At 35.2% G+C, this 24,470-nt stretch overlaps 1 protein-coding gene across 1 annotated transcript in view; it reads right to left on the bottom strand.

The window, feature by feature from the left end:
* Positions 1-6,994: 6,994 nt before the first annotated feature.
* Smp_123350 (putative g-protein coupled receptor fragment) overlaps positions 6,995-24,470 on the bottom strand; it is a gene marked incomplete at its 5' end in the record, with an annotated part of 34,078 nt that continues 16,602 nt past the window's right edge. Inside the window, one exon of the mRNA XM_018795613.1 lies at positions 6,995-8,073. Coding sequence (XP_018649908.1) covers positions 7,303-8,073 — 771 coding nt within the window. The 3' untranslated portion in view covers positions 6,995-7,302. The remainder of the gene's footprint in view (positions 8,074-24,470) is intronic.

Raw genomic sequence — 24,470 nt, 5'->3', positions numbered from 1 at the left:
AGAAGACTCTTTCAGTTAGGAAAGTTAGAACCACTCTTTATGTAGAAAGTAAAAGAAGGTTGCAGCAGGATCGCCACTGGCTTCTATTCTGAGCCATATCTGATAACGTCTCTAGCCATTGTGTTGCACCATCTCTCGGACCCCAGCCAGGGAGTCGTGAAGGACCAACAGAAGCTAGCCCTTTTCAGCTTTCTTTCATGCCACGACACCATGTCATACACTGACCTCCTCTCCGCTTTTTCCAACCAGACCCAGAGTCGGCAAATAATGCACGGCGTGGAAGTCTCTGGGACGACATTCGTAAAACATGTCCAAGCCACCGAAGTCGGTGTTTCAAGATGGTGACACCAATTGAATTGTCGTCTTTGCGCCCGAACACACGATGCCGAACCTCTGCATTACTAACATGGTGTTGCCACTGGATGTCAGAAATCCTTCGGAGACAACGATAATCGAACACAGAGAGACGTCTAACATCCTCAACTCGGAGAGACCAGGTTTCACAAGCATAGAGCAAAACTGCTCTCACCGACGCGTTGTAGATCCGACCTTTTACAGCCAGACTAACATCACGAAGGCGCCAAAGATGGCCCAGATTGGCCTAAGCCGCTCTGGCTTTCATTATACGTGCATCAATCTCATCACTCACGCCACCACCAGTACTTATATAGCTATCTAGATACACGAACTTCTCAACTACTCCAATCTGCTCACCATCCAGGGTGAGTACAGGGTTAGAATCCTGCCAGTCTTGTAGGAGTACTTTGCACTTGGAGGGTGCAAAGCACATGCCGTCCCTATGGACACTGATTACCAACTGATTAAGTGGGGATTGCATGCCTTGGGCATTATCGCACAGTAAGACAATATCATCCGCATACTCGAGGTCAAGAAGTCGTTCTCCAGGCAGCATATCCACACCGCCATTACTTACATCCATCAGAGCTGTTTCCAGGATGTCGTCGATGGCAAAGTTGAAGAGGAATGGTGAGATCGGGCAACCCTGCCTAACTCCACTGCTCGAATGGAACAAGGGAGAAAGGTGGTTGTATGCCCTCACTCTGCCTGAGGTGTTCGTGTACAGGGCCTTTAAGATGTTAATGAACTTCTCAGGCACATCCTTCTTCAATAGACAATCCCAGAGAACAGTCCTGTCCAACGAATCGAAGGCAGCCCTGATATCAAGAAACACTACGATTGTTGGCCTGCGATAAGTATGACGGTGTTCTAACATTTGGCGGAGGGTGAAGATGTGATCAATGCATCCTCGACCAGAACGAAAACCAGCCTGCTCCTCGCGAGTCAATCGTTCTTGGGTTTTAAACAACCTACGAAGAATGACAGAAGCCAATAGTTTGGACGCAATCGGAAGTAGACTTATCCCCCGATAGTTGTTACAGGAACAACGTGAACCCTTTTTAAAGATAGGGACGACTATCGACTAATTCCATGATGTTGGAACACTTTCTAGCTCCCAAACCTTTGCAAACAACACAGTCAGTTCCTTAGCCAGAAAGTCACCACCATCTTTAAAAAGAGCCGGAGGTAAGTCATCTGGGCCCGGTGATTTGTAGCGTTTCAAGAGTTGGAGTTCCTTGCGTACTTCCGCCTCGTTTGGTGGATCAGTCGTCACCGGCCATGGGGGGGCAGGACAAACTGGTTGATGTTTCCGGAGCAGCAGGCCAGTTGAACTGCCCTTCGAAAAATTCCGCCCATCGTCCAAGACGTCGAGAGATGTTAGTGATTGGCATCCCATCATCCTCGTAGATTGTTTCACTCACACCAGACTTCTTGCTGCCGGTGGCTCGGATGAGTTGGAAGAGCTTCCGGCAGTTACCAGATGCAGCTGCTGCTTCCATCTCATTAGCACGCTCCGACCACCAGGTTTCTCGGTCCTTACGCAAGCTTTGCCCGATTTCATTACGTAACAGCCTTCGTTTGTGGTCAAACTCACGGTCACCTGGAGTAGACCGACGGGCTTCGATCAGTTGTAAGGAGCCAGAAGAAACCCAGTGCTTGTAAGCGGGACGTTTCGCGAAGCTGCAAGCGGCTTTACTCGCCATTTTCATGGCGTCGTGAAGATGCGACCAATGCTCATCTATACTTTTCGGTGGGATGGTAGCTAGCCTAGAAGCTAGCTCCGCTCGATACTTACTTGCAACAGATGTTGCAGCCAGTTTACTAACATCGATCCGTTGATGGCGGTCAATACTTCGGCCACTGAAAAGTAAGGTGAGATTGGCGCAGACCAGGGCATGATCAGACTCCAGATAGGTACTCCAAAAGGAGCGGCAGTCTTGTACACAACCACGCCAGCAGTAGCTGATCGCGATGTGATCAATCTGAGTCCAGGCTTGAGATGCAGAGGGAGGACGCCAGGTGGCACACCGGCGATGACTGTGCCGGAAGTTAGTGCTAGCTAGAAACAGGTTGTGGTCTGTGCACAGTTGCAGCAAACGGTCCCCGTTATCTGTCCTGCGACCAACAAGTCCCCATCGGCCACCTAAACGACTCTCTTCTGTGCCTAGACGCCCGACCTGTGCATTCAAGTCTCCGGCTAGTACTACAATATCTATCGAACGCGCTTTCTGGAGAAGAACTGTTAACTGGTGGTAAAACTCATCCTTGATTGCATCCGGGCTGCAATCTGTCGGGGCATAGGCGGAGATGACGAAAAGACACCGTTTCTCACGCCGGTTTCTTCTCACTTTGATGGAACTTTCTAATCTAACAGCACATAACCGACTGGTAATGGGGATCCAATCGATTAGTGCTGCCTCAGCTCTAGCGCTTAGTGCAACACCAACGCCTGCAAGACCGGACGAAGATGCCACAGAGTCCCCGGATAAGCGCACGTGAAACAAGCTTTCCGAATCGACAGATGGAGAGCGAATTTGTAGTACTTCACTAGAGTCTTGAAAACGGGTCTCGGATAGACAACAAACATCAACATTAAGACCTTCCAAAGACATAGCCAGCCCCATCTGTTGTCCGATCTGCATTAGTGTGCGAACGTTGAAGGAAGCCAGCTTGAACGGCGTACGTGGTTTCAGAAAGACTGCTTCAGTATTCGTAATCGGTGGAAGCATTCACTTTCAACCAGACAGTGACTGGAGATCGTTTAGATAGAACAGAGTTTCCACCATGGGCGAGCTACTGCATAAGTTGGAAAGGAAGGACACACAATTTGGGAATAAAGGGAGTGAAAAAGCGACGTAGTAAATAATAGTAATAATAATAATAATGGTAATAATCATAATAATAATGTAAATTGTCTTGCTTCTAGTATGAGCGAGGATAGTATCGTCAATAGAATTCATTATTTCATTTATTTGTGTGTGGGCTGTGATACTGCCCGGGTGCCCAAACCGAAGCAGGTGGTTTTCTTAGGTGGCCACACCCCGAGCCTTTGACCTAAGGGTCTGATCCACAAGGCAGTGGAGCATCGTGAGGAGATGCAGTCCCATGGTAGCCGGTGACCAACAGCAGGTTCATTTGCCATTCGTTCCATCAGGATACTGGAGCCCATGTGCACCATTGGTTTGGAATCAGGGTTTTCCAACTCCCCTAGGTGGACCCTCCGTGTCCACCAACCCGGTTAAAGTGCCGGACATTCGCTTTTCGTCCTCTCACTTTCGTAAACAACACCCCCGCCACGAGAAGGCAGTGAGTAGGACTTCCCTTTCAGAGGCTATATATTCGCTGGCCATGTGAGAGCATTTCGAGAGGGAGAGTGGACTCTCCCCACTCTCGGCCGTACCAGGGCATTTGGGGGCAAAAAAAATATGGAACGCTTCACGATTTTGCGTGTCATCCTTGCGCAGGGGCCATGCTAATCTTCTCTGTATCGTTCCAATTTTAGTATATGTACCGCCGAAGCGAGTACAGAAATAGGAACAATAACAATAACGGGGCGGACTTGCATGCATATAGCAAACAATTCTCTTTGAACCTAGCACACAACAATACTGTCATGCACTGTCCCATCGCCCTTGGCAGATCAGGCAACCCGAAAGTCACGAGAACACCATCAGGGCATACGACAGGCTAGGTAGGTATGTATCATCTGTATTGGGATTATTTCTATTAATCATTACTGGTTGGTGGTCTAGGTTGTGTTCGTTTACCATCTGTCCACGAGATTTGATTTTAATTTGCAAACAAGTAATTTCACTCAGGCAAATTTGCGTTGAGTAAAATAGGAAGTCTCGTTTTTTAATTTTAACGGTTATTTGAAGGGTTAAGTGATCTCTTTGGTAATACCGTCAACAACGACTACAGAGAACTGTAAAACTCAATGCAGATGAGTGAAGTAGTAACATTTGGACTTGGTAGAATATACGTATATTTGTGATATTTAAGTGACCGATATTCTCTATAAAGTGGTAAATAAACTGGACTGTAATAGCTGTTTGTGGACCCACCTTAATGATTATGTTCAAGGATCTATTAACCTAGTTTATTGGTTATCAACATTGATGACTAAGCTACATAATATACTACCAAACTTTTTTTTGTGGCATTTATAGTCAGAAAGATTATTTTCAGTCACTCATCATTATGTAGTGAACGAAGCCTAAGGTGGGGTCTCCAGTTTATTGTTTAATGAACAGTCACACAGTGGTTTGGTGAAATGTAAAAATCATACATCATACATCTTTAAATTGTCTCTTACAAACTTTATTGTCCCTTCATTCATGTTGTTGTCTTGATTGTTTCCAGTTTCCTTCTCTTCATTTCAATTTCCTCAGCATTCTGCTGCCAGAAATTCCACCTCTGATTGGTGTTACATACTACTTATATCAACCGGCATAAGTAGCACTTACCACGATAATAATAATCCTAGGTGTCAGTTTCACATTAAACTTAATTCTTGAGTTTGTAAAAGCTAACCAACCATATGAAGCTACTTAATTTGTATGTTATTATGTGAAGAAAAGAAACTGTCTAGACATTAGATATTCTCATAAATAAACAAGTTATTTACTATTAATATGACAAATTAGGAAACTTGAAATAACCATGTGGATATTCATTTAATGTAATTTTTGAAAATAATTAATTCTTGCCGTTTTTAGAGTAGAAATGACAGCAGACCATAATTGATCATTTCATGATTAGTCACTTTTGAGATATTATAGCTATGTGGAGCTGAAGGTCTCAAATGAGACTGGAGGTTCGTTATTGATATTGTGGATGGTTCGGCATTACTTTGGCAAGTTTTTCAGACTGTTCATACGCAAAATTGGTTTTCTGGTTAACCGATTTCATTCATACTAGTAATTGCTTTTCAGTGTTCTCAAGGGTCATTGTCATTGGGATATTATAAGTTATATCATCATTGCTAAGATGAATGAGTTTGACTGTTGTGTAAGCGGAATGGGTCAACTTTGGCCTGTTCATGCTGTGCATAATTGATTTACGCGATCAGTGACCGGAATAATTATACATATGATGTGTATGTTTATATGAGTGGTGCGAATGGTCTACTAGGGTGCTTGGTACCTGTGCGGTCGCGCTACAGGATTGAGCTGTGCTATTCAAATTGTAGAGTTAAAACCTGCATGGTGTCTGGTTCTGCTATGAAGTGGGGTTGTACTGTACTGCTCGGGTTACAAATTTCAAGCCTGGGTAGTTCCCGGCTCTCCTGCAAGTGGGATTGATCTGTACTCCTCGGACTAAGCCTGGGAGGTGTATGCCTCTCCTGCGAAACGGGATTGAGCTGTACTGTTTGTATTCACTTAGTATTGTTTGTTTGAATCTTCCCATTGATGTTTAGGACTGCAACTGGTCAGTCTCTAATTGGCATATGTGCATACTGTGCGTATTGCCTCGATATAGTCTTAATTCACTAGCATGGCAAGCAAAGATGGATAGTGGCTAGCAGTGGAATCCAGGACACGCGTTTCGTCCTATTTAGGACTCGTCAGAGATCGACCAGTTGCAGTCCTAAACATCAATGGGAAGATTCAAACAAACAATACTAAGTGAATTTAAACTTCATCCCACTGCACATGCAAGTGGCTATCAGGACTCAGTAGGTGAGTGGATAACGCGATGGTGTTTGAAGCGAGAGGTACTGGGTTCGAGTCCCAGAATGAACATTAACTTTGTGATACAGTTACATCGAGCTGAAGAGTCCCAAATGGAACGAAACGCGCTTCCTGGATTCCACTGCTAGCCACTATCCATCTTGCACTGTTTGTGTTGTCACGTGCAAGTCTGGATGGTGTCCAGTGGTGAAATCAAATGTAAAATTACCCTAGCCCATAAGGTTATATTATATAACTTATATAATTGTGAACTTTAATATCAGTACAATATTTAACAATAATAATGATATTGTAAATGAATTGAGTTACTTTAATTTTGCTTAGATGAAAATATTTTTATGTATAAAAGTGATAAGACGGGAAAGTGTATGAAGTGAAACACTAGTGTAACATTATAATAGAACATTATTTGGAACCTCACTTATAAAGTGAGACAACTATTCTCACGTCTCTTATTTTATTGTTTATTAATTATATTAACGTTATTCCACTCTGATTACTTGGGTACAATTTATGTATTGTTAAGCATACTCATCAAAAACAGATGTGATTCACCTTGTATAAACTTACTCCGTTAAATTGAGAAGAAACTTTTTCTTTCCTTTTTTCTTTTTGGAAACTAAGGAACGATTTATACATACGAAAAGTAATTTCAAATAATCTTATCTTATAGAATATAATTTATTCCCTTTTACTTCCTATCAAAACTATTCATAATAATTTCTATGCAGTAAACTGATTAAAAGTCATAGAACTAAGCTTAAAAAAAAGTTTTTATAACCATTCATAGTTTACTCTTATATGTTTTTTTTTATTTATTTATTATTTGCCATCATTTTACAAAGTTGTTTTCATTATGGATTATGATTAACATTTATGGGAAAAAATGTTTTTCTTTTTTCTTTTTTTTGTTTTTTTTTGTGTTTTTGGATCTAATCTTTAAAAAGAACAAAAAGAAATGTATACACAATAGAACAGAAAGTTTAGATATATATGTATATGAGTTTATTTTAGATGAACATTTGAAAAATATTATGTTTTTGAATGAAGAGTTATATAAATTGGATGTTTGTTTGTTTGTTTGTTTTTCAGCTAACTTGAAATTTTGTTTGTTTATTTGATCAATTGTATGTTCAATGTTTCAGTGATACAGAAATTGTACATTGTTACTATGATAAAAAATAATAAATACCATCAATAATGCATAACAGTAATAGTAGTCCATGTGTAATAATATTATATAACTTGTTTATTCAGTAACATATAATATTTCAGATTTTGTATGATCATTACGTTTATTACGTTTTCTAAAGCGTAATAAACGATTTGATAAAGCTGTTTTAAATGATCCAGTTAATATAGTATACACAACAGGATTTACACATGATGCAGCAAATGATAATGTTTGTGATAATAATTTTGCTATTTTCATTGCTGGTACAAATGGAAAACTAGCTTCATCAAAAAAGAACCATGAATTAATTATATGTGTTGGTAACCAACATACACCCCATAAAGTAGTGACTAATACAACTAGTTTAGTTGCTTTAGAACGTAAACGTTTTTTCTTTAATTCTCTTGTAGCACGTATTAATTCATTTGGATTTTGTTGTATATTTTCATGGAAATCACATTTTTGTATAGAATTTTTTGTACTAGAACGATACCCAGTTCCAATATTACTAGTTGTATTAGTATTATAATCTGATATTGTAGTATCACCAGATGATTGTTGTTCTAAATGTTGTTGTTGTTGTTGGCGACGATGATGAGGATGATTGTCATAATTGTGGGAAATATTTTCATGTATATCATCAGACTTATGTGATCCACATTGTTGTTGTATACTAAATAATCTTCGTTTCTTTCCTAACCAATTAGTTGATTTTCGACTTGAATTAAATGATTCATTAGTGTTACTGATATTATTGGTAATACTGTTATTGTTGTTTCTGGTATAAATCGAACTGTCATGCAAAGAAGTACGTTTTAGTTTATTTGTTTCTCGTTCTGCCACATTCTGTAGATAAGAAGGAAGAAATGAATGTTTTAGTACAGTTTTTTTTAGTGGAATACAAAATGAAATATGAATTTAATTAAAATTGGACAGGAAAGAAGACTTCTAGATAATTAAACTCATAGTGTCAATAATGTTAAGTGATTTCTAAAGTTTATTTCTTAGAAAAGAAGAGAATTCTGTTTGATCTTTGGTTTAAATTTGAACGGACAATTTCAAAATGAAATGTACTAAATTATCGTCCATTTTGGTCGCTTAAGTTCCTAAAAGTAAAGTTTTATATCAGAGTAATCGTATTGAATACATTGTGGTTTATATTTAGGAGACGAAATGGTGAAAATATTGTTTCTAATAATTAATTTGAGTAAACTACTTCCAACTTTTATAGATTTTCGATTAATAAATGATCTTATCTGGACCAAGATTGGGAATTCGACGGGTCGTTTCGTCCTAGTATGGGACTTCTCAGTAGCGCGCAACCACGATCTCGCACGTTGTGTTCGAGTCCAGGACGTCGGGTCTAGCGTGCGAGATCCTAACCTCTGGACCACTGAGCCGGCACCCAACTACAATCGCCAAAAATCCCCCACACCATTAACAGTCATAAGTTCATTAGGGATTGGCTCTAAGATGTAACTCCTTAGATTCCAGCGAAAAGCCGTGACTAGTGAATTTCAACGATATATGGTGTGAGACAGTCATTCACAGCTGACAGTGGGTGAAAGGTTGCGAAAAATCATAGGTTAACTATAGTTAGACATGTACACCGTTGAATGACGACTCAATGGTCTAGAGGTTAAGCATCCGTACAGGAGACTGAGATTCTTGGGCTCGAGTCTCGAGTGTGAGATCGTGGAAACCTACTTCTTAGGAGCGCTATACTAGGACAAAATGGCCGTCCAGTGCTTCCAGGTCTTCGATAGTAATCTAGCTCAGGTCGACTCGTGATTTCAACTGTGCAAACGTATATTATTTGAGTAGATGCACCGTGTGTCGATATGTCTTACATTTCTTACTCAGTGAAAATATTAATCATTCACATATAACATCAACATTTGGTTTAATTGGACACATGTTATTTAAGGATGGGAATACTGTCACAAATTTCATCAAAAAACAGTGAATACTCAATATTTAAACCAAAAAAAAAACAAGAAACATTTGTTATGACATTATTTGTTTTTCAAAATAATTTAGATCCCGTCAACCGCCTGTCAGTTTTTGAATAATGTACATACGTGCTTACGGGATGAGTAACTTTAGAATGAGATTAGTTTAAAAGTAGCGGACTGTAAAAGTTAGGTTTACAACTAATCATATACTACTGACACGGACAACTAGTAATGTAAGTGAATAATACAAAGAATGAGTTTCCTAATATCTGTTATGTCATCACGGACTAAGTTTCCTCAGAAAGCTATTTAAAACTTCAGATTTATAACTTATCATTTCCTCTCATTCTTTTACTACTTAACACCACGTACCTACGATACTTTATAAAGCTCTAGTTCAAGTTTCTTAGAAAATCTATACTATTTAAACACTGAAACAATCTGGATTGTGTCACTTCAGCCTATTTTGGTGTATGACGCAATCATCATGCAAAGAAATTGATAAACCATTGTCTTACCTGCTACATGATTGTTCCCATAGATCACGGTTTTTTACTAGGGTTCTATCAAATTTCTCAATTTTATTATTCATCACTACGTTCCAAGTTTGCTATAAACTGTTTTTAAAAACGTTCGGTAGTAACTTATCATGTTGACATTCCTTGGCTTCATTTAGTTCGTTCATATTGTCCTTTAAATATAATTTACTATTGGTTTGTTTAATGCATCTTTTTGCTTTCCTTAAGTTGTCTATGACTGAACAAAAAAATCGGTGAGACTATGATTTATGGACGACGTTTGAGCGACACTGAAGCAACCTTGAGAATGTTCACCTACTTACTAGAGCTAAATGAGGGTGAACAATTTGTTTATAATGAGATTAAAAGTTGATGATTTAAAAGGTGGGTGAGTTATGAGCGATTGTAGTTGATAGTTCTGGCATATTGGAGAGTACCGTTTTTTGCGTATTATAGTAAAAAATTTATGAAATTTGTAAGAAGGCAAAGATGAAGCATTTTGCTCCTAAATTATTGGACTCACTTATACTTAAATAATAGAACGTGACATAGGAGATGATATGTGACTGGAATTTATCTACCTTTGTTTGAGTTGCTCAGCGGTATGTTTGGTTAAGTTTAAAGGCAGAAAAGGTGTTGATTAAAACCTTCCTCAATGAATATTTATTTATTTTTCGGATATGATCACATTTGAACGTTAGTCAGGTAATGCTAGAAAAGAATAATGTTTCCGTGTGATTCATCAAAACTGTTTTCATCCTGAAAGCTTTCATTACTCTCTAATTTATTACGAAACTTTGGTTTAATGATTTGACTTAATCGATCACATTATAATGATATAATATATAATATATACAGATTAATATGTGAATAACTATAAGCATGATTGTATACCTTTGGTGAGGTATATAATCGAAAGGAAAAGTTTTGAATTTTCGGTAATGACGCAATGATTTTCTTTTGTTGAGATTGGAACAGCCATATAAAACCGTTTCGCCGGTCACGAATTCATGCTTAGTAAAATATATCTATAACATTCCAGGAAATTTAAGCCTCCACTGAGAGCTACATAAGTGAAAAATGGACAATTTACATTCCTAGTCTACAAGTATTCATACTTGTTCTAACTGAGGATTAGTTACCTGAACCACTGAAACAATAGTCAGCACTTTACCGTCGTTTAGTATTTTGTTGACCGCTAGTAACACTTCATTTTATAGTTTTTTCCGTTTTGAGGAATGTAAATTTAAGTTTCATCTTTTGTAAATATATCATGTACCACAAACCATGTAGTTTGCCTAGACAGCAAAATCTAATCTGTGTGAGTAAGTAGGCATCTTTCTTCTCATAGACATAAATTCATTTCCTCAGCAAAATAGGATCATCAAACGTGATGAAGTAAATCAGCAAAATATAAGGACTACTTTTCTTTACACAAATTTTTAAAATAAGTGAATAATTCATAGAAGAGGTGATATCTTGAAAATAGATTATTTTAATCAGTTTTGAGATATGTTTGTCTTGGAGTACTAAATTTAAACTTCTAGAATATTGTTGTGAAAGAAAATAGCTACAGTGACTATTATGTTTAGATAATGAAATTAAATGACGCAACATTCAATTGAACCTTGTCATTTTGATACTATAAATGTTTCACTTACAAACACATAGAAATGCGGATAGAAAACGGAATGGAGAGAGTCAGTTTAGTTATCTTAATTGTAATTGTAATGAAGTAGAAAAAACCACCAATCCGAACTGATCGGCATGTCTATACTGTAAAGTCTCTTCTTAAGAAGTCAGTGTTAATTTGTCTAGATTGTAACATTTAGTTGGAATACTAATTTCTTTTCTATATTATTATAAGTAATTAGGAAAAAATCATAAGAATTCTAATAATTCTATTCAGAAGAATCTAGACATTTCAACCAAGAAGATTTTTCTTTTGACTATATCATTTTCTGAAGCTGTATAGCTTTATTTTCTAAATATGTAGTAGTCTATAGTAAAATATAGAAGTGTTACAAACTAATCAGAGATTCAGTTAGTATTGTTTGTTTGAATATTCCCATTGATGTTTAGGACTGCAACTGGTCAGTCTCTTATTGGCATATGTGCATACTGTGCGTATTGCCTCGATATAGCCTTATTTCACAAGCATTGTAAGCAAAGATGGATAGTGGCTAGCAGTGGAATCCAGGACACGCGTTTCGTTCTATTTAGGACTCGTCAGCTGGATTTACCTGCATCTCAGAGTTGATGTTCACTCTGGGACTCGGACCCAGTAACTTTCACTTCAAACGCCATCGCGTTATTCGCTCAGCTACTGAGTCCTGATAGCCACTTGCTTGTGCGATGGGGTGAAGTTTAAAATCATTTATTATTGTTTGTTTGAATCTTCCCATTGATGTTTTTAGGACTGCAACTGGTCAGTCTCTAATTGGCATATGTGCATACTGTTCGTATTGCCTCGATATAGGCTAAATTCACAAGCATGGTAAGCAGAGATTGTCAAACTTATTTAAGTATTATATGTGAAAGAAATAATATGCGGACAGCTCAGTTTGATACTAGGCGTTAATACTAATGAATTTGTTGATAATCATATTATTTGACTTACAATCTCAGTAAAGTTATTTACAGTTTTGGATGTAGTTAGCAGATAAATCTTGTTGTGGAATTGACAGACCATTTGATCAATAAATCTTACTCAATTTAAATTACTAAACATTTATTCATCATGAGATAAATAGATGTGGACTTGGTTACCAGATTAAATTGTTTGCTTTCACCCAATGAATTTGTAATGCATTTTTACTTTATTTACTTATATAAATGTTCATAAAATTAAACATTAGAACTCGTTTGCAAGATTATCTGTTTAATAAATTTATCTGAATGATCTTCTATTGAAATTAACAACAGGCAATATTTGTAGGTTAAATAAAGTTATAAATGACAAGACAATATTATATAATTATCAGTATAGGGTTGTGGAGATTGTTAGGTTTAGATTGATATAATGAATGGATCAGTGCTAGAACACCATTAAAAACGTAGAATCACTAAAAGACCGTTTCGTCTTAGTATAAGATTCCCCAGCAGTGCGCTTCCACAATCGCACACGTGGGACTCGGACACAGATCCTTCGGTCTTGCGGACACCTGAGGAGTTCCATACTAGAACGAAACGGCCATCCAATGCTTTCAGGTTTTTAATGGTAATCTGACATTGATTCATTCGTTTAATTCAGACAAGAAATAAAAAAATGACCATATCAAATTAAACAAATTTGAATTCATATTACATATTATCATATTGACTTTTGGTGAACATCATAATCTGTAAAATAGTGTACCTATCAATAATCTTATCAGGTTAACTAGCTCATCATAGTTTGACATTTGTTTCAAGTAATACTTTAGTGAATATTTGCCAAGTTACTTTATATCAATGTATTATGAAACAATTTCTAGCAACAGAATAAATTTTTTTTCTTTCAAAAAATATTTTTCAAATCCATTGATTCTTAAGGATACTTCAATAATCTTTTTTTTTGTTTCCAACTTCTATTCACTTCAAGGAAAAAAAAAGTGATATCTCACTTGTATGATAAAGATTTTTGATGATACAAAAAACAAAAGTTTTTTTTTCTTTCCAAAGTAGGAAGTTCTTACATAACATTAAAATAGTTAACTAAAACAACAACAAAAAACGTACAACTATACTGAATAGTAATAGTTTCTTTTTGTTCAACACAATATATATCATAACGTGTTGCCTATTTTGAGTATACTCATATATTTCAAGTTTAACTTCTGGTGTGAAGTGTTACATTTCAGGGAAAAAAAATTTTTTCCACTAAAGTTGAATAACTTGTTTATATACTTATATATATATATCCTTTTTCGTTTAAACTTGTTACATTGTGTGTTCAGAGAACTAAGTAGAATACACAATTATTGTAACCTAAATATATCACTTCGTTATATGTCCGTTTTGTAAGTAAATTTCTCAAAAAATATATTTAAAGTTGCTGTTAAATAAGGAACTTATTGATCTTTTCTTTTAAGTCATCGGTATCTAAGAGATATATGACTGTTATTATTATTATTATTTATATCAGATTGTTTACAATGGGTTTTAGTAACTAAGTAAATTAAATAAGTGATTCTATCGTTTTATCTGCATTTCAACTAATATTTTTATCTTTACAATTATATACTTTGTAAATTGTTAATTGCGGCTTAGTTTTGGTCGAAAGTTGGTGAAACATATTTTGAACTTTGTAAGCAAAGATGGATAGTGGCTAGGACGAAACGCGCGTCAAACTGGATTCCGCTGTTAGCCACTATCCATCTTTGCTTACAATGCTTGCGAATTTAGGCTATATCGAGGCAATACGCATAGTATGCACATATGCCAATAAGAGACTGACCAGTTGCAGTCCTAAACATCAATGGGAAGATTCAAACAAGTAACACTAAGTGAATTTATATTTTGAACTATTCAACAAAATGTGATCATAAAGTCTTTGTGGATATATTACTTGGAGATCTTAGGCTTAAATTATCTAAATAATGAAGGTCAATTTGTAGAAAAATATAGTCACGTAATGAAGCATTGAAATCTTTGTATTTTAGTTTATATTTAAAGTCCAAAACATCAAAGCACTGTCACCATCTTTTGTTACATAGACATTTTACGAATGGGAGAACCGTATACTCACAAGTGACAAATTTCGAGAAGTAATTCCTTGAGTTCTAGCGAGAACTTGTGATGAGTGGAGGGATTTCTAAACCGAAAACAATAGGAGATGGTTAGGTAATATCATGAACTGGCTGAAGTTAAACGTGTACGTTAATGAATGTAGGCTAAGTAATTTAAATGCTGTGTTAACCGCAAGAGCTGAAGGTCTCCAGTCCAATCCTCGGTGGGGTTGAGGGTGAGTACTGCTCAGACGTTCTGTACTACGACGAAACAACTCTTCAATGCTTTTTGGTTTTCATCGATTATCTCATTTAGTATGGCTCATAGTCTCAATAGTAATTGTTCATTGATTATTATGGTGATCGTCTAGTCTAGGAGACAGTTGAACAGATAATATGTCTACAACTAACACCAAATAGAAATGGTAGCAATATTACTGTTATCGGCAAATGAAGTTCAGTTTCTTAATAAAAGTTTCTTGATAAAAAATCGAAAATTTTGATTAATTTGTCTGATAAATTCATATTCTGCGTAGGTTTATCATGAGAACAATATATTCCACTGGAAAGGCATAAGGAAACCATTCAAGTGATAAATTAAAGTATTACTAAAAAAATTATAAACATTTTACTCAATTATTCAAGAGGATTATTGAAAACAAACGTATACTTTCAGTTGATCAATTAGTAATTTCTGTAGGCATACGATTTTCTGAGATTTGTTAAAACATTACACTGTTTGTCCAAATTTTCACATATTTTATTGAAATCATGAATCGACGAATGTAAGACCACCACTGAAAACTTGGAAGCACTGAAAAGTCGTTTCTTCTTAGCATGGAACTCCACAACAGTGCGCATCTCCAATCGCACACACGGGACCCGAACTGAGAAACTTCGGTCTCGCGCGCGAACGCTTAACCTCTAAACCACTGAATCGGCATCCAACGGTGTTAAAGTCTGACTTCAATCAATCCGTGATATTGCGCAACCACTCATCCATTGTCTGAGGTATTCACCTGTTTTTAACTGACACAGATTAGCACCACTGGTCATGGATTCTCACTAGACAATGGGAGATAGTCATGCAGTTTCGTGGATTGGTTGAAGTTAAACATTAACACCGTTGAATACCGACTCAGTGGTTTAGAGGTTGTGTTTGCGCGCGTGACCGAAGGCCCTAATTTCGAATCCCGTGGGTGGGATCATGGATGCCCACTGTTGAGAAGTACTATACTATGACGAAACGCTGTCCAGTACCTCCAGGTTTCCAGTGGTGGTCTAACATTCATCGACTCATGATCTCAATCAAAAACTTAACAACCTTCACAACCGCACACTGATAACTTTTCATATGTTTAAGTCATGTGTTTGGATACTTTACCAAGTGTTAATCTGTATGTTAAGATACTTAAATGAGTATCCATATTATTATACCTTTAACAGTCATAAGGTCGATACCAAAATAAAATAGAATGTTTCAAATAGTATATTGGTATAACAACTTGTCAGTCATGTTTTGCATGTCGTTTAACAATTATATTTGTTATTTTTTATTTGTACAACTTTTGTCTAGTATCCAATTTGACTTTTCAAGACTATATACTTTCCAATAGTTTATGCTACAAATGATATTCATACCTATTTCACAAGTCAGTAGCTATATGGATTTATTAGCTCAGTGGATAATACTTCGTCATTTAAAACGAATGATAATGAGCTGAATTCATATTATGAACATCAATACTGAAATGCAGGTATATCTGACTGATTTGTTTCGAAAGGAACTAACCCTAATTCAAGTTTAATATAGTTTAAGTTGCATTTTTAAAATTTGAATATTTTTTCTAACATTATATTATTTTGTAGATATTATAGTAATTTTAATAGTTGAGATCATGAGTCAATTGAAGCTAGACCACCATGGAAAACTTGGAAGCACTGGACGGCCGTTTCGTCTTGGCGTGGAACTCCTCAGCAGTGCGCATCCACGATCACACCTCAAGAGATTCGAACCCAGGACCTATCAGTTTCAGGCGCGAGTGCCTAACCTCTAGACCCATGAATCGGCATCCAACGGTGTTCATGTTTAACTTCAACCAATCAACGAACTCAAGCGACACATCCACTAATGTCTTCAGTGAGTTAGTATCTCACAACAGACCTGGTTGAACTCCACTGGTCACTGCTTCTCACTAGAACTCCAGGAAATACCTCTTGATGAGTACTGCTAAGAGTCCCACAATAGGACGAAACGGCAGTCCAGTGCTTCCATATTTTTCATGGTGGTCTAACTTCAATTGATTCATGATCTCAACTATTAAAATTATATTATTTCTTCGAAATTAATGCTTATTTAAATATTTTACTGATTAGTCCCCCCTGTGAAAATTATTAGTTAAACATACTTCTCTGTCATATGTTATGTAACAATCTAAGTTTTATTTATTTCTTGTCTAGTTAATGAAAAATAACATGACCACAAATAATTGAAAAGGAATTTTACTGTGTACATTTATGTTACAATTTCTGTTATTCGAATAAATTGTAGCATAATCACATTAAAAGTTTCATATATATATATATATATATATATAGATAGATAGATAGGTAGATAGATAGATAGATAGGTAGATAGATAGATAGATAGATAGGTAGATAGATAAATAGATAGATAGATAGATAGATAGATAGGTAGATAGGTAGATAGATATAGATATACATTACGAATGAACTGAGAATGAAATGTACTAAAGATATACAATGCAAATTAGAATTAAACAATCAGTACATTTTGGATAAACGGAACAAAATTTTCAAGTATCATTAATTAATAATTTTATTAGGTTCTATATAAGAACTTTCGTCTAAATTAGAGCGAATAGTTTCACAGTATTTGAGCGCCCAGTTGATGTAAGACATTAAAATAGGAATAATATAATTGTAAAATCTCAGCGAATTAATTTGAACTAAATCCAACGTTTCTTTCATCGAATTGGATAGTTAAAAAAGTTTTTTTTTCGTAACTGAGATTCAATTTACATTTAATTTGATATATGTACCAGTTATAAGATAACAAACAACAACTAAGATGTGATTAAAAACAAACAAATTTGTCTAATGATAATTTAGTATTTTAATGTCAATATTAACTTTGTTTTTTTTTTCATAATAAACAATCTTAAAGTGTTGATTGATTGACTAGATTATTACTTTTTATATATAGTTGAAATCATGAGTCAATTAAAGCTAGACCACCATGGAAAACCTGGAAGCAATGGACGGCCGTTTCATCCTATTGATCATTACTTGTTAAGTGACAAACAAACGTTTTTGACCGTATACTAAGGTAGATTAAAATTAGATTACATTTCATAGATAGAAGAACAGTTAAATAAGCTTTGATTTTTATAAATACCTAGATGGTTGGTGACTAGGAGTTAAATTTGAGATGCTCATTTCCTCCTTTTTAGGAGCGGTCACTTAGATGTATCTTCATTCCATAGTTGATATTCACTCCATCGCGTTATCCGTTTAGCTACTAAGTTCAGATAGCTACTAGCTTTTGTAATAGATAGTTTTAATTTTTATATATTGGTTGTTTGAATCTTCCCATTGATGTTTAGGAATGCAATTATTCGCTTTATTTTAGCATATGTGGATCCTGTGCGGACTGTCTTGATATTGCCATTAAATAATAAGCACTTTTTAAGCTCAATGGACTAAACGCTCGTCCTGGATTCCACTACTAGCCTCAAGACAACTAATATACACAATATAAATAGTTACCTTAATGTTGAGGCGTTTGAGACTAAACTGTACTCTTTAATGCATACGTGTTGTGTCACCTTTTTAATAATCATTGAACCAGTATAGTTTCAAATAATATATTATGATAACATGTAAAACGTTTGGTTAAATCCATATTAATAAAATGTTTTCCATTCAGACAATTGAAATACACTAAATAAATTATCATCAGATACTTTTATTCTATTATTTATCTGATAGATTTTGAAACAGTAAGAAACTTATGGATGCCACATTTCAGTGATCTACAATCCTTAATTAACGATACGACAAAACTGAAAGAGGATAATTTTCCACGAATCATTGGGATAACTGTTTTAACGAGAACTTATCATTGACTTCGAAAGTTCTCTTGATTAGTTACTATTGGTACATGTTAAAGTGGAGGTTTACTTGTTTTCGACGACATTCCCTTTTTTAGTAATTTCAATGGTCATTTTACGCTTTTAGGAACACAAGCTGTCCGTTATTTTTGTAAAGAAAAATGAATTCAGTTCTTGATAAAGTTTCGTCCTCTGAACAGGATGGTTTGGTCGTGGAGCTTTCATTGTTCTTCTTAACAACACCCTCAGCACAAACTTCGGGTAGAAGTCAGTTCTGAAAGTTGAAGTATTTTACTTATTTTTCATTGTACATTATTAAATATAGTTTTATGTATAGACTGTTTCTTGAAAATTGTTTTTTTTTCTCCTCTTGTCTTTATTTGTACTAGTTAGACATTTATGTAGAACATTCTATATCAATGTAAGTATTCCAAACAAGATATCAACATGCATGGTCATTGTATTGATATAAAAAATAATTAATTAACTAGTTTTAAAAATGAAAACTCTAAAATGTTTTTCATATAGTTGAGATTATGAGTCAATTGAAGCTAGACCACCATCGAAAACCTGGAAGTACTGGACGGCTGTTTCGTCCTATTGTGGGACTCCTTAGCAGTGTGCATCCACGACTCATGATCTCAACTATATAAAATTACTAAAATCTCCACAAAAACCCCTTCTCATTGTAATCATATGCTCACTAGTGACTGGCTCCATGAGGTATTTCCTGGAGTTCTAGTAAGAAGCAGTGACCAGTGGAGTTCAACCAGGTCTGTTGTGAGATACTAACTCACTGAAGACATTAGTGGATGTGTCGCTCGATTTTGTGGATAGGTTGAAGTTAGACACTAACACTGTTGGGTGCCGGCTCAGTGGTTTAGAGTTTAAGTGTTCGTCAGCTGGATCGATAGGTCCTGGGTTCGAACCTAGAGAGGCGGGATCGTGGATGTGCACTGTTGAGGAGTCCCATACTATGCCGAAACGACCTTTCAATGCTCCCAGGTTTTCAATCATGGTCTAGCTTCAATTGATTCATGAATTCAACTATCAAATTATTAAATCTTACTTCCTGAAAATTACTCAATATCTTTCATGATTATTAGTTTAACCCTTTTTTCTAGTGTGAAAATTAATTTTCGATTTCGATTACTTTGAATAGTGTTTAAAACTTAGCTATTATGTAATGTGATGCTATTTATACTACAATGTTGCTTTACACTATTACTATTGGGAAAAAAAATCAGTTAATCCTAAAGGATAAAAATTCTTCTCAAAATATTAGGTGGCAACAAAGCTATTCATTACTACTAATTCTTAGCAATTGCATTTAAAACATACAATTGAGAAATTATAAGGTATGAAGAAGTAAAGTTCACTTGAAAATAATTTCCAAGACTGTCACGTGCCCACTAGTGACTGGCTCCATGAGGTATTTCCTGGAGTTCTAGTGAGAAGCCGTAACCAGTAGAGTTCAACCAGGTCTGTTGGGAGATATCAACTCACTGAAGACAATTGGTGAACGGTTGCTCAAAATCGTGGATTGGTTGAAGTTAGACATTAACACAGTTGGATGCCGGCTCAGTGGTCCAGTGGTTAAGTGCTCTGGCACGAGAATGGTAGCTCCTGGGTTTGAATCTCTTGAGGTGTGATCGTGGATGCGCACTACTGAGGAGTCCCACAATAGGACGAAACATCCGTCTAGTGCTTCCAGGTTTTCCATGGTGGTCTAACTCCAATTGATTCATGATCTCAACTCTATTAAATTACTAAAATCTCCACAAAACCCCTAACTGATAAAAAAAATTTATGACTAAGTTAAGATCACATGCATAGGAATTAGATTTTAGTGTTTATAGGTAAAACAGAAATACAATTTTGATGATGTCCTTCTCTAACTGATAATCAATTTACAACTGTACCAATTCTACTGAACCAAAATTTCATTATGTGCAATTTTATCAGGTTACTGAAATTGTAGTGCAGGCATATTTTATATGAAACGGTATTATAAGAAAAATTGTTGAGTATTTTTATATATAAGAACAATAATTAGATTTGTAATTTAAGAAGTTCAAAAACTCAGATCATTTTAAAAAAATGTTTTCAACTGGTTTTAGCTTCAAATAAAAAATAACTTATCGTATACTAATGAGTAAAAATATTGAATTTCCAACAGATCATGACCTAGTGAGGGCTGTCTACTGATATAGTTCTAGATAGTTTTGAAGATATGTGTTTAAGTGTAATGGTGACAATTTGCAGGTTAAGCAAACTCCTAAATTTGAACGAATGGGATCTTCTAATGTGAACTTGATAGACTGAGTGACTGACATAAAACACTTTAGCAATAAAGCTGAACGTGATGGGTGATATAAAAAAGTCGGAAGTTCATGAGAAGCTTAATATTTGAACAGTTTAGAAGTCAACCAACCATCAATGATCTTAGAATACACAAAAAAGCAAACTAAAAGTTGGGATAGCCATTCAAACAACTGTGAATGTCAGTGTGGAAATTTGAATCACAAACAAAATTAATAAGGTTCTTCTTTAATACAAGAACTAGTATTTATCCACAAAAGTTCTGGATAGGCTGAGTCTTCTTAGCATTACCATAAGTGTTAACATCTTAAAACACTGGTTTCATTATTCTTGACGCGTTTTGTACATGCAGTCTCAGTGATGTTCATATTTTGCATGATTGTGCAACATCAGGTTCCAGATGATAAAGCATAAAAGATATTTATGGATGTCATGGTCGCGTAGAAAGAGGATTAGATGCGTTGGATTATTGTCCGCTGGGTTATCACCAATTTATGAAGGAGAGGGTTTCTAAACAATTTTCAACTTAGTAACTTGGATGTTATCAGATGGAACTCAGAATATAAGTCAGCAACTAACTCTTTGTAGCTTTCTGTCCTGTCTTTCTTAAACAGTAAATTTTCTATTCTAGTTGGAGGAAGTTGATTTTGACTCAGTTCTTGTTCATCTGATGCAATTTGATACAAATTATTATTGCTTTTTTATAATTTAGTTATAAACTCTATTATTGTATGGGTTTTGTTTCTGTTTAGAAATATCATTTCTTCTAGTTTGGTGGATATTTTGATTCCTCATTATACTAAGCCTTTTCTGAACAGTGATAAAATAAATTTTGCAGTATTGGTATCGGCAACTATAAGCTAATGATTGAATACACAAACTAGAGTTATAGTGAGAAGCTGTGACTAGTGGGGTTCAACTAAGTCAGGTGTGAGATAGTTATACTCCACAGGCAGTATATGAGGGTTGAGAAATATATTAAACTAATCGAATGTAAACATGTACATCGTTAGATACTGGCACAGTGGTCTAGAGGCTAAATGTTCTCGCGTGAGGCCATAGGTCCCGGGTTTAGCTCCCGGATGCAGGATGCTGTATGCATACTACTGAGAAGTCCCATATTAGAACAAAATGGCCGTTCAGTGCTTTCATGTTTTTATTAGTTCTCTCACTAAGATCAATATATGATTTAAGCTATGAAAATTCTACCATCTCCACAAATCTCCTCATACTAAAACATAACAAACCTAATGACGTAATACAAATTTCATCTAAATGACCACTCTGTAGAACAGACCATTTGATATTTGTTTCTGTTACCAGTATTTTATACATACTCAACAACAATAATAATAATATAATATTTCATAAATTACATGTCACATAGGGGTAATGTTTTTTTCCTTTTCTCTAGTGTTTTTTTTTTGTAAATAGGTTTTATGTTTACTATAAATCTTAAGAAAATCAATAAAGTTTACTTCCTAAAAGTAAACAGAATATTAAATGTATCATAAAATGTAAATCATATAATAAATAATGACATTTCTTATTTTTCTTTTTGTTTTTCTTTCTTTTGACAAAGATTAATCATCATTCAAAATGACAAAATTATGATTGTTTAAAAAGAATAAAAAAATGTTTATTAACTTCCTGTGTTTACTTTAAATTTTAGGTTTTTTACGTAACATAGTGACAATTTCCGCATTGACTATTATTATGTATTGTTGTCATTATTATTATTATTATCACTATTACTATTATTATTATTACTATTATGATTACTATTATTATTACCATTACCATTATTACTATTATTATTATTACTCCTATCATTACTATTATTAGTATCACTATTATTATCATTACTATTATTATTACTGTTACCATTACCATCATCATTACTATTATTATTATTATTGTGAAACTGTTTCCTTCAAAATTCGTTTATTCATAAACTATCAGTTAAACAACTGATTTTGTTTTAATAAAAGAAGAAAAAAAAATTAAGAAGATGGTTTCTATTATTTATTGGTTAACTCATTTATATAGACATTTTTTTTTATAGAAAGTTATAAATAACCAATATAATGGAGATATACATAAATATATAAGGAAATACTGAGACAACCTAAATTAGTTATGTAGATAAGGTTACTATACTAATCACGTATAAATGTGAAATATTTGAAGATTGCGTGAATATAGAATAGAATACTTTCTGCATTGAAAAAAAAAGAATTCCTAAGATGATTTTCAATATTACTAAAGAAACTAAATATGTTATGCATAACAAGGTATTCTTTCATAGTTGAAAGCATCAGTCAATTGAAGCTAGACAACCATGGAAAACATGGAAGCATTGGACGGCCGTTTCATTCTATTGTGGGACTCCTCAGCAGTGCGCATCCACGATCCCGAACTCGCGAGATTCGAACCTGGGATCTACCAGTCTCGCACCAGAGCGCTTAACCTCTAGACAACTGAGCTGGGTGTCATCCAACTGTGTTAATGTCTAACTTCAACCAATCCACGATTTTGAGCAACCGTTCTTCAATTGTCTTCAGTGAGTTGATATCTCTACAACAGACTTGGTAGAACTCCACTGGTTACTGCTTCTCATTAGAACTCAAGGAAATATCTTTTGAAGTCAGTCACTAGTGAGCTCTGCCTCGAGACTGGTAGGCCCTGGGTTCGAATCTTGCGAGTGCGGGATCGTGGATGTACACTGCTGAAGAGTCCCATACTAGGACTAAATAGTCATCCAGTGCTTTCAGGTTTTCCGTGGTGGTCTAGCTTTAATTGACTCATGATCTCAACTATGAAAATACTAAAGTCTCCACAAAAACCTCTTCTGATTATAATCACATGCTCACGAGTGACTGACTTCAAGATATTCTTTATTATATCACATAAAATATGAATAGGATTTCATTAGACTTGAACATTAAACATCATTTTATAGTGGATTAGATTTGCAATCATTCTTTAAGCTTCGTATATCAATCGCCCCGATAACTATTATCCAATAAATCTTAACAGTGTATGAATTCAGAAAGCAACACAAAGCGCCGACTACATTTTATTATCGAATAGCGTAGGTCAGTATGCCACAAGCATCAAGCGAATCCGATCCGAAAAGCTAATGAGCGCGAGCGAGCGAATACAGAGGAGAATTGTGACTCAAATCAGGAGTTGAGTCAACTAACAAGATTCAAAGGTATATATATATATATAAGAAAAAAATTGTCGTTGGAAAAATTGGAGACAAAGCAAAGCGGAGAAGGTGAGTGAACCAACTTGTTTTCATAAAGAGTGACCTAATATTTATAGTCAGACAAAAATAAGTTACAGACATGTAGTAAATATGGTAAGCAATTAACACATATACGCTGATATAAAAGCAGTCAAGGTTAATAAGCGAATAGTTAACAAGGTCAAAATGTGACTTGAACAGAATAAAACGGTCTATACGGAAGGTAGAATAACCCATGTGAGCTTGATATGGTACTGGACACTACAGTTTAACATGCCCATTGTTACTTTAATATAATTATTATATATGGTGAGTACAAAGAAATTAATCACTTTATCAATTGGTAGTTGATT

Source organism: Schistosoma mansoni, chromosome 2, assembly GCF_000237925.1.
Source record: "Schistosoma mansoni strain Puerto Rico chromosome 2, complete genome".
NCBI lineage: Eukaryota > Metazoa > Platyhelminthes > Trematoda > Strigeidida > Schistosomatidae > Schistosoma > Schistosoma mansoni.
This window is presented reverse-complemented; position numbering and strand designations above follow the sequence as displayed.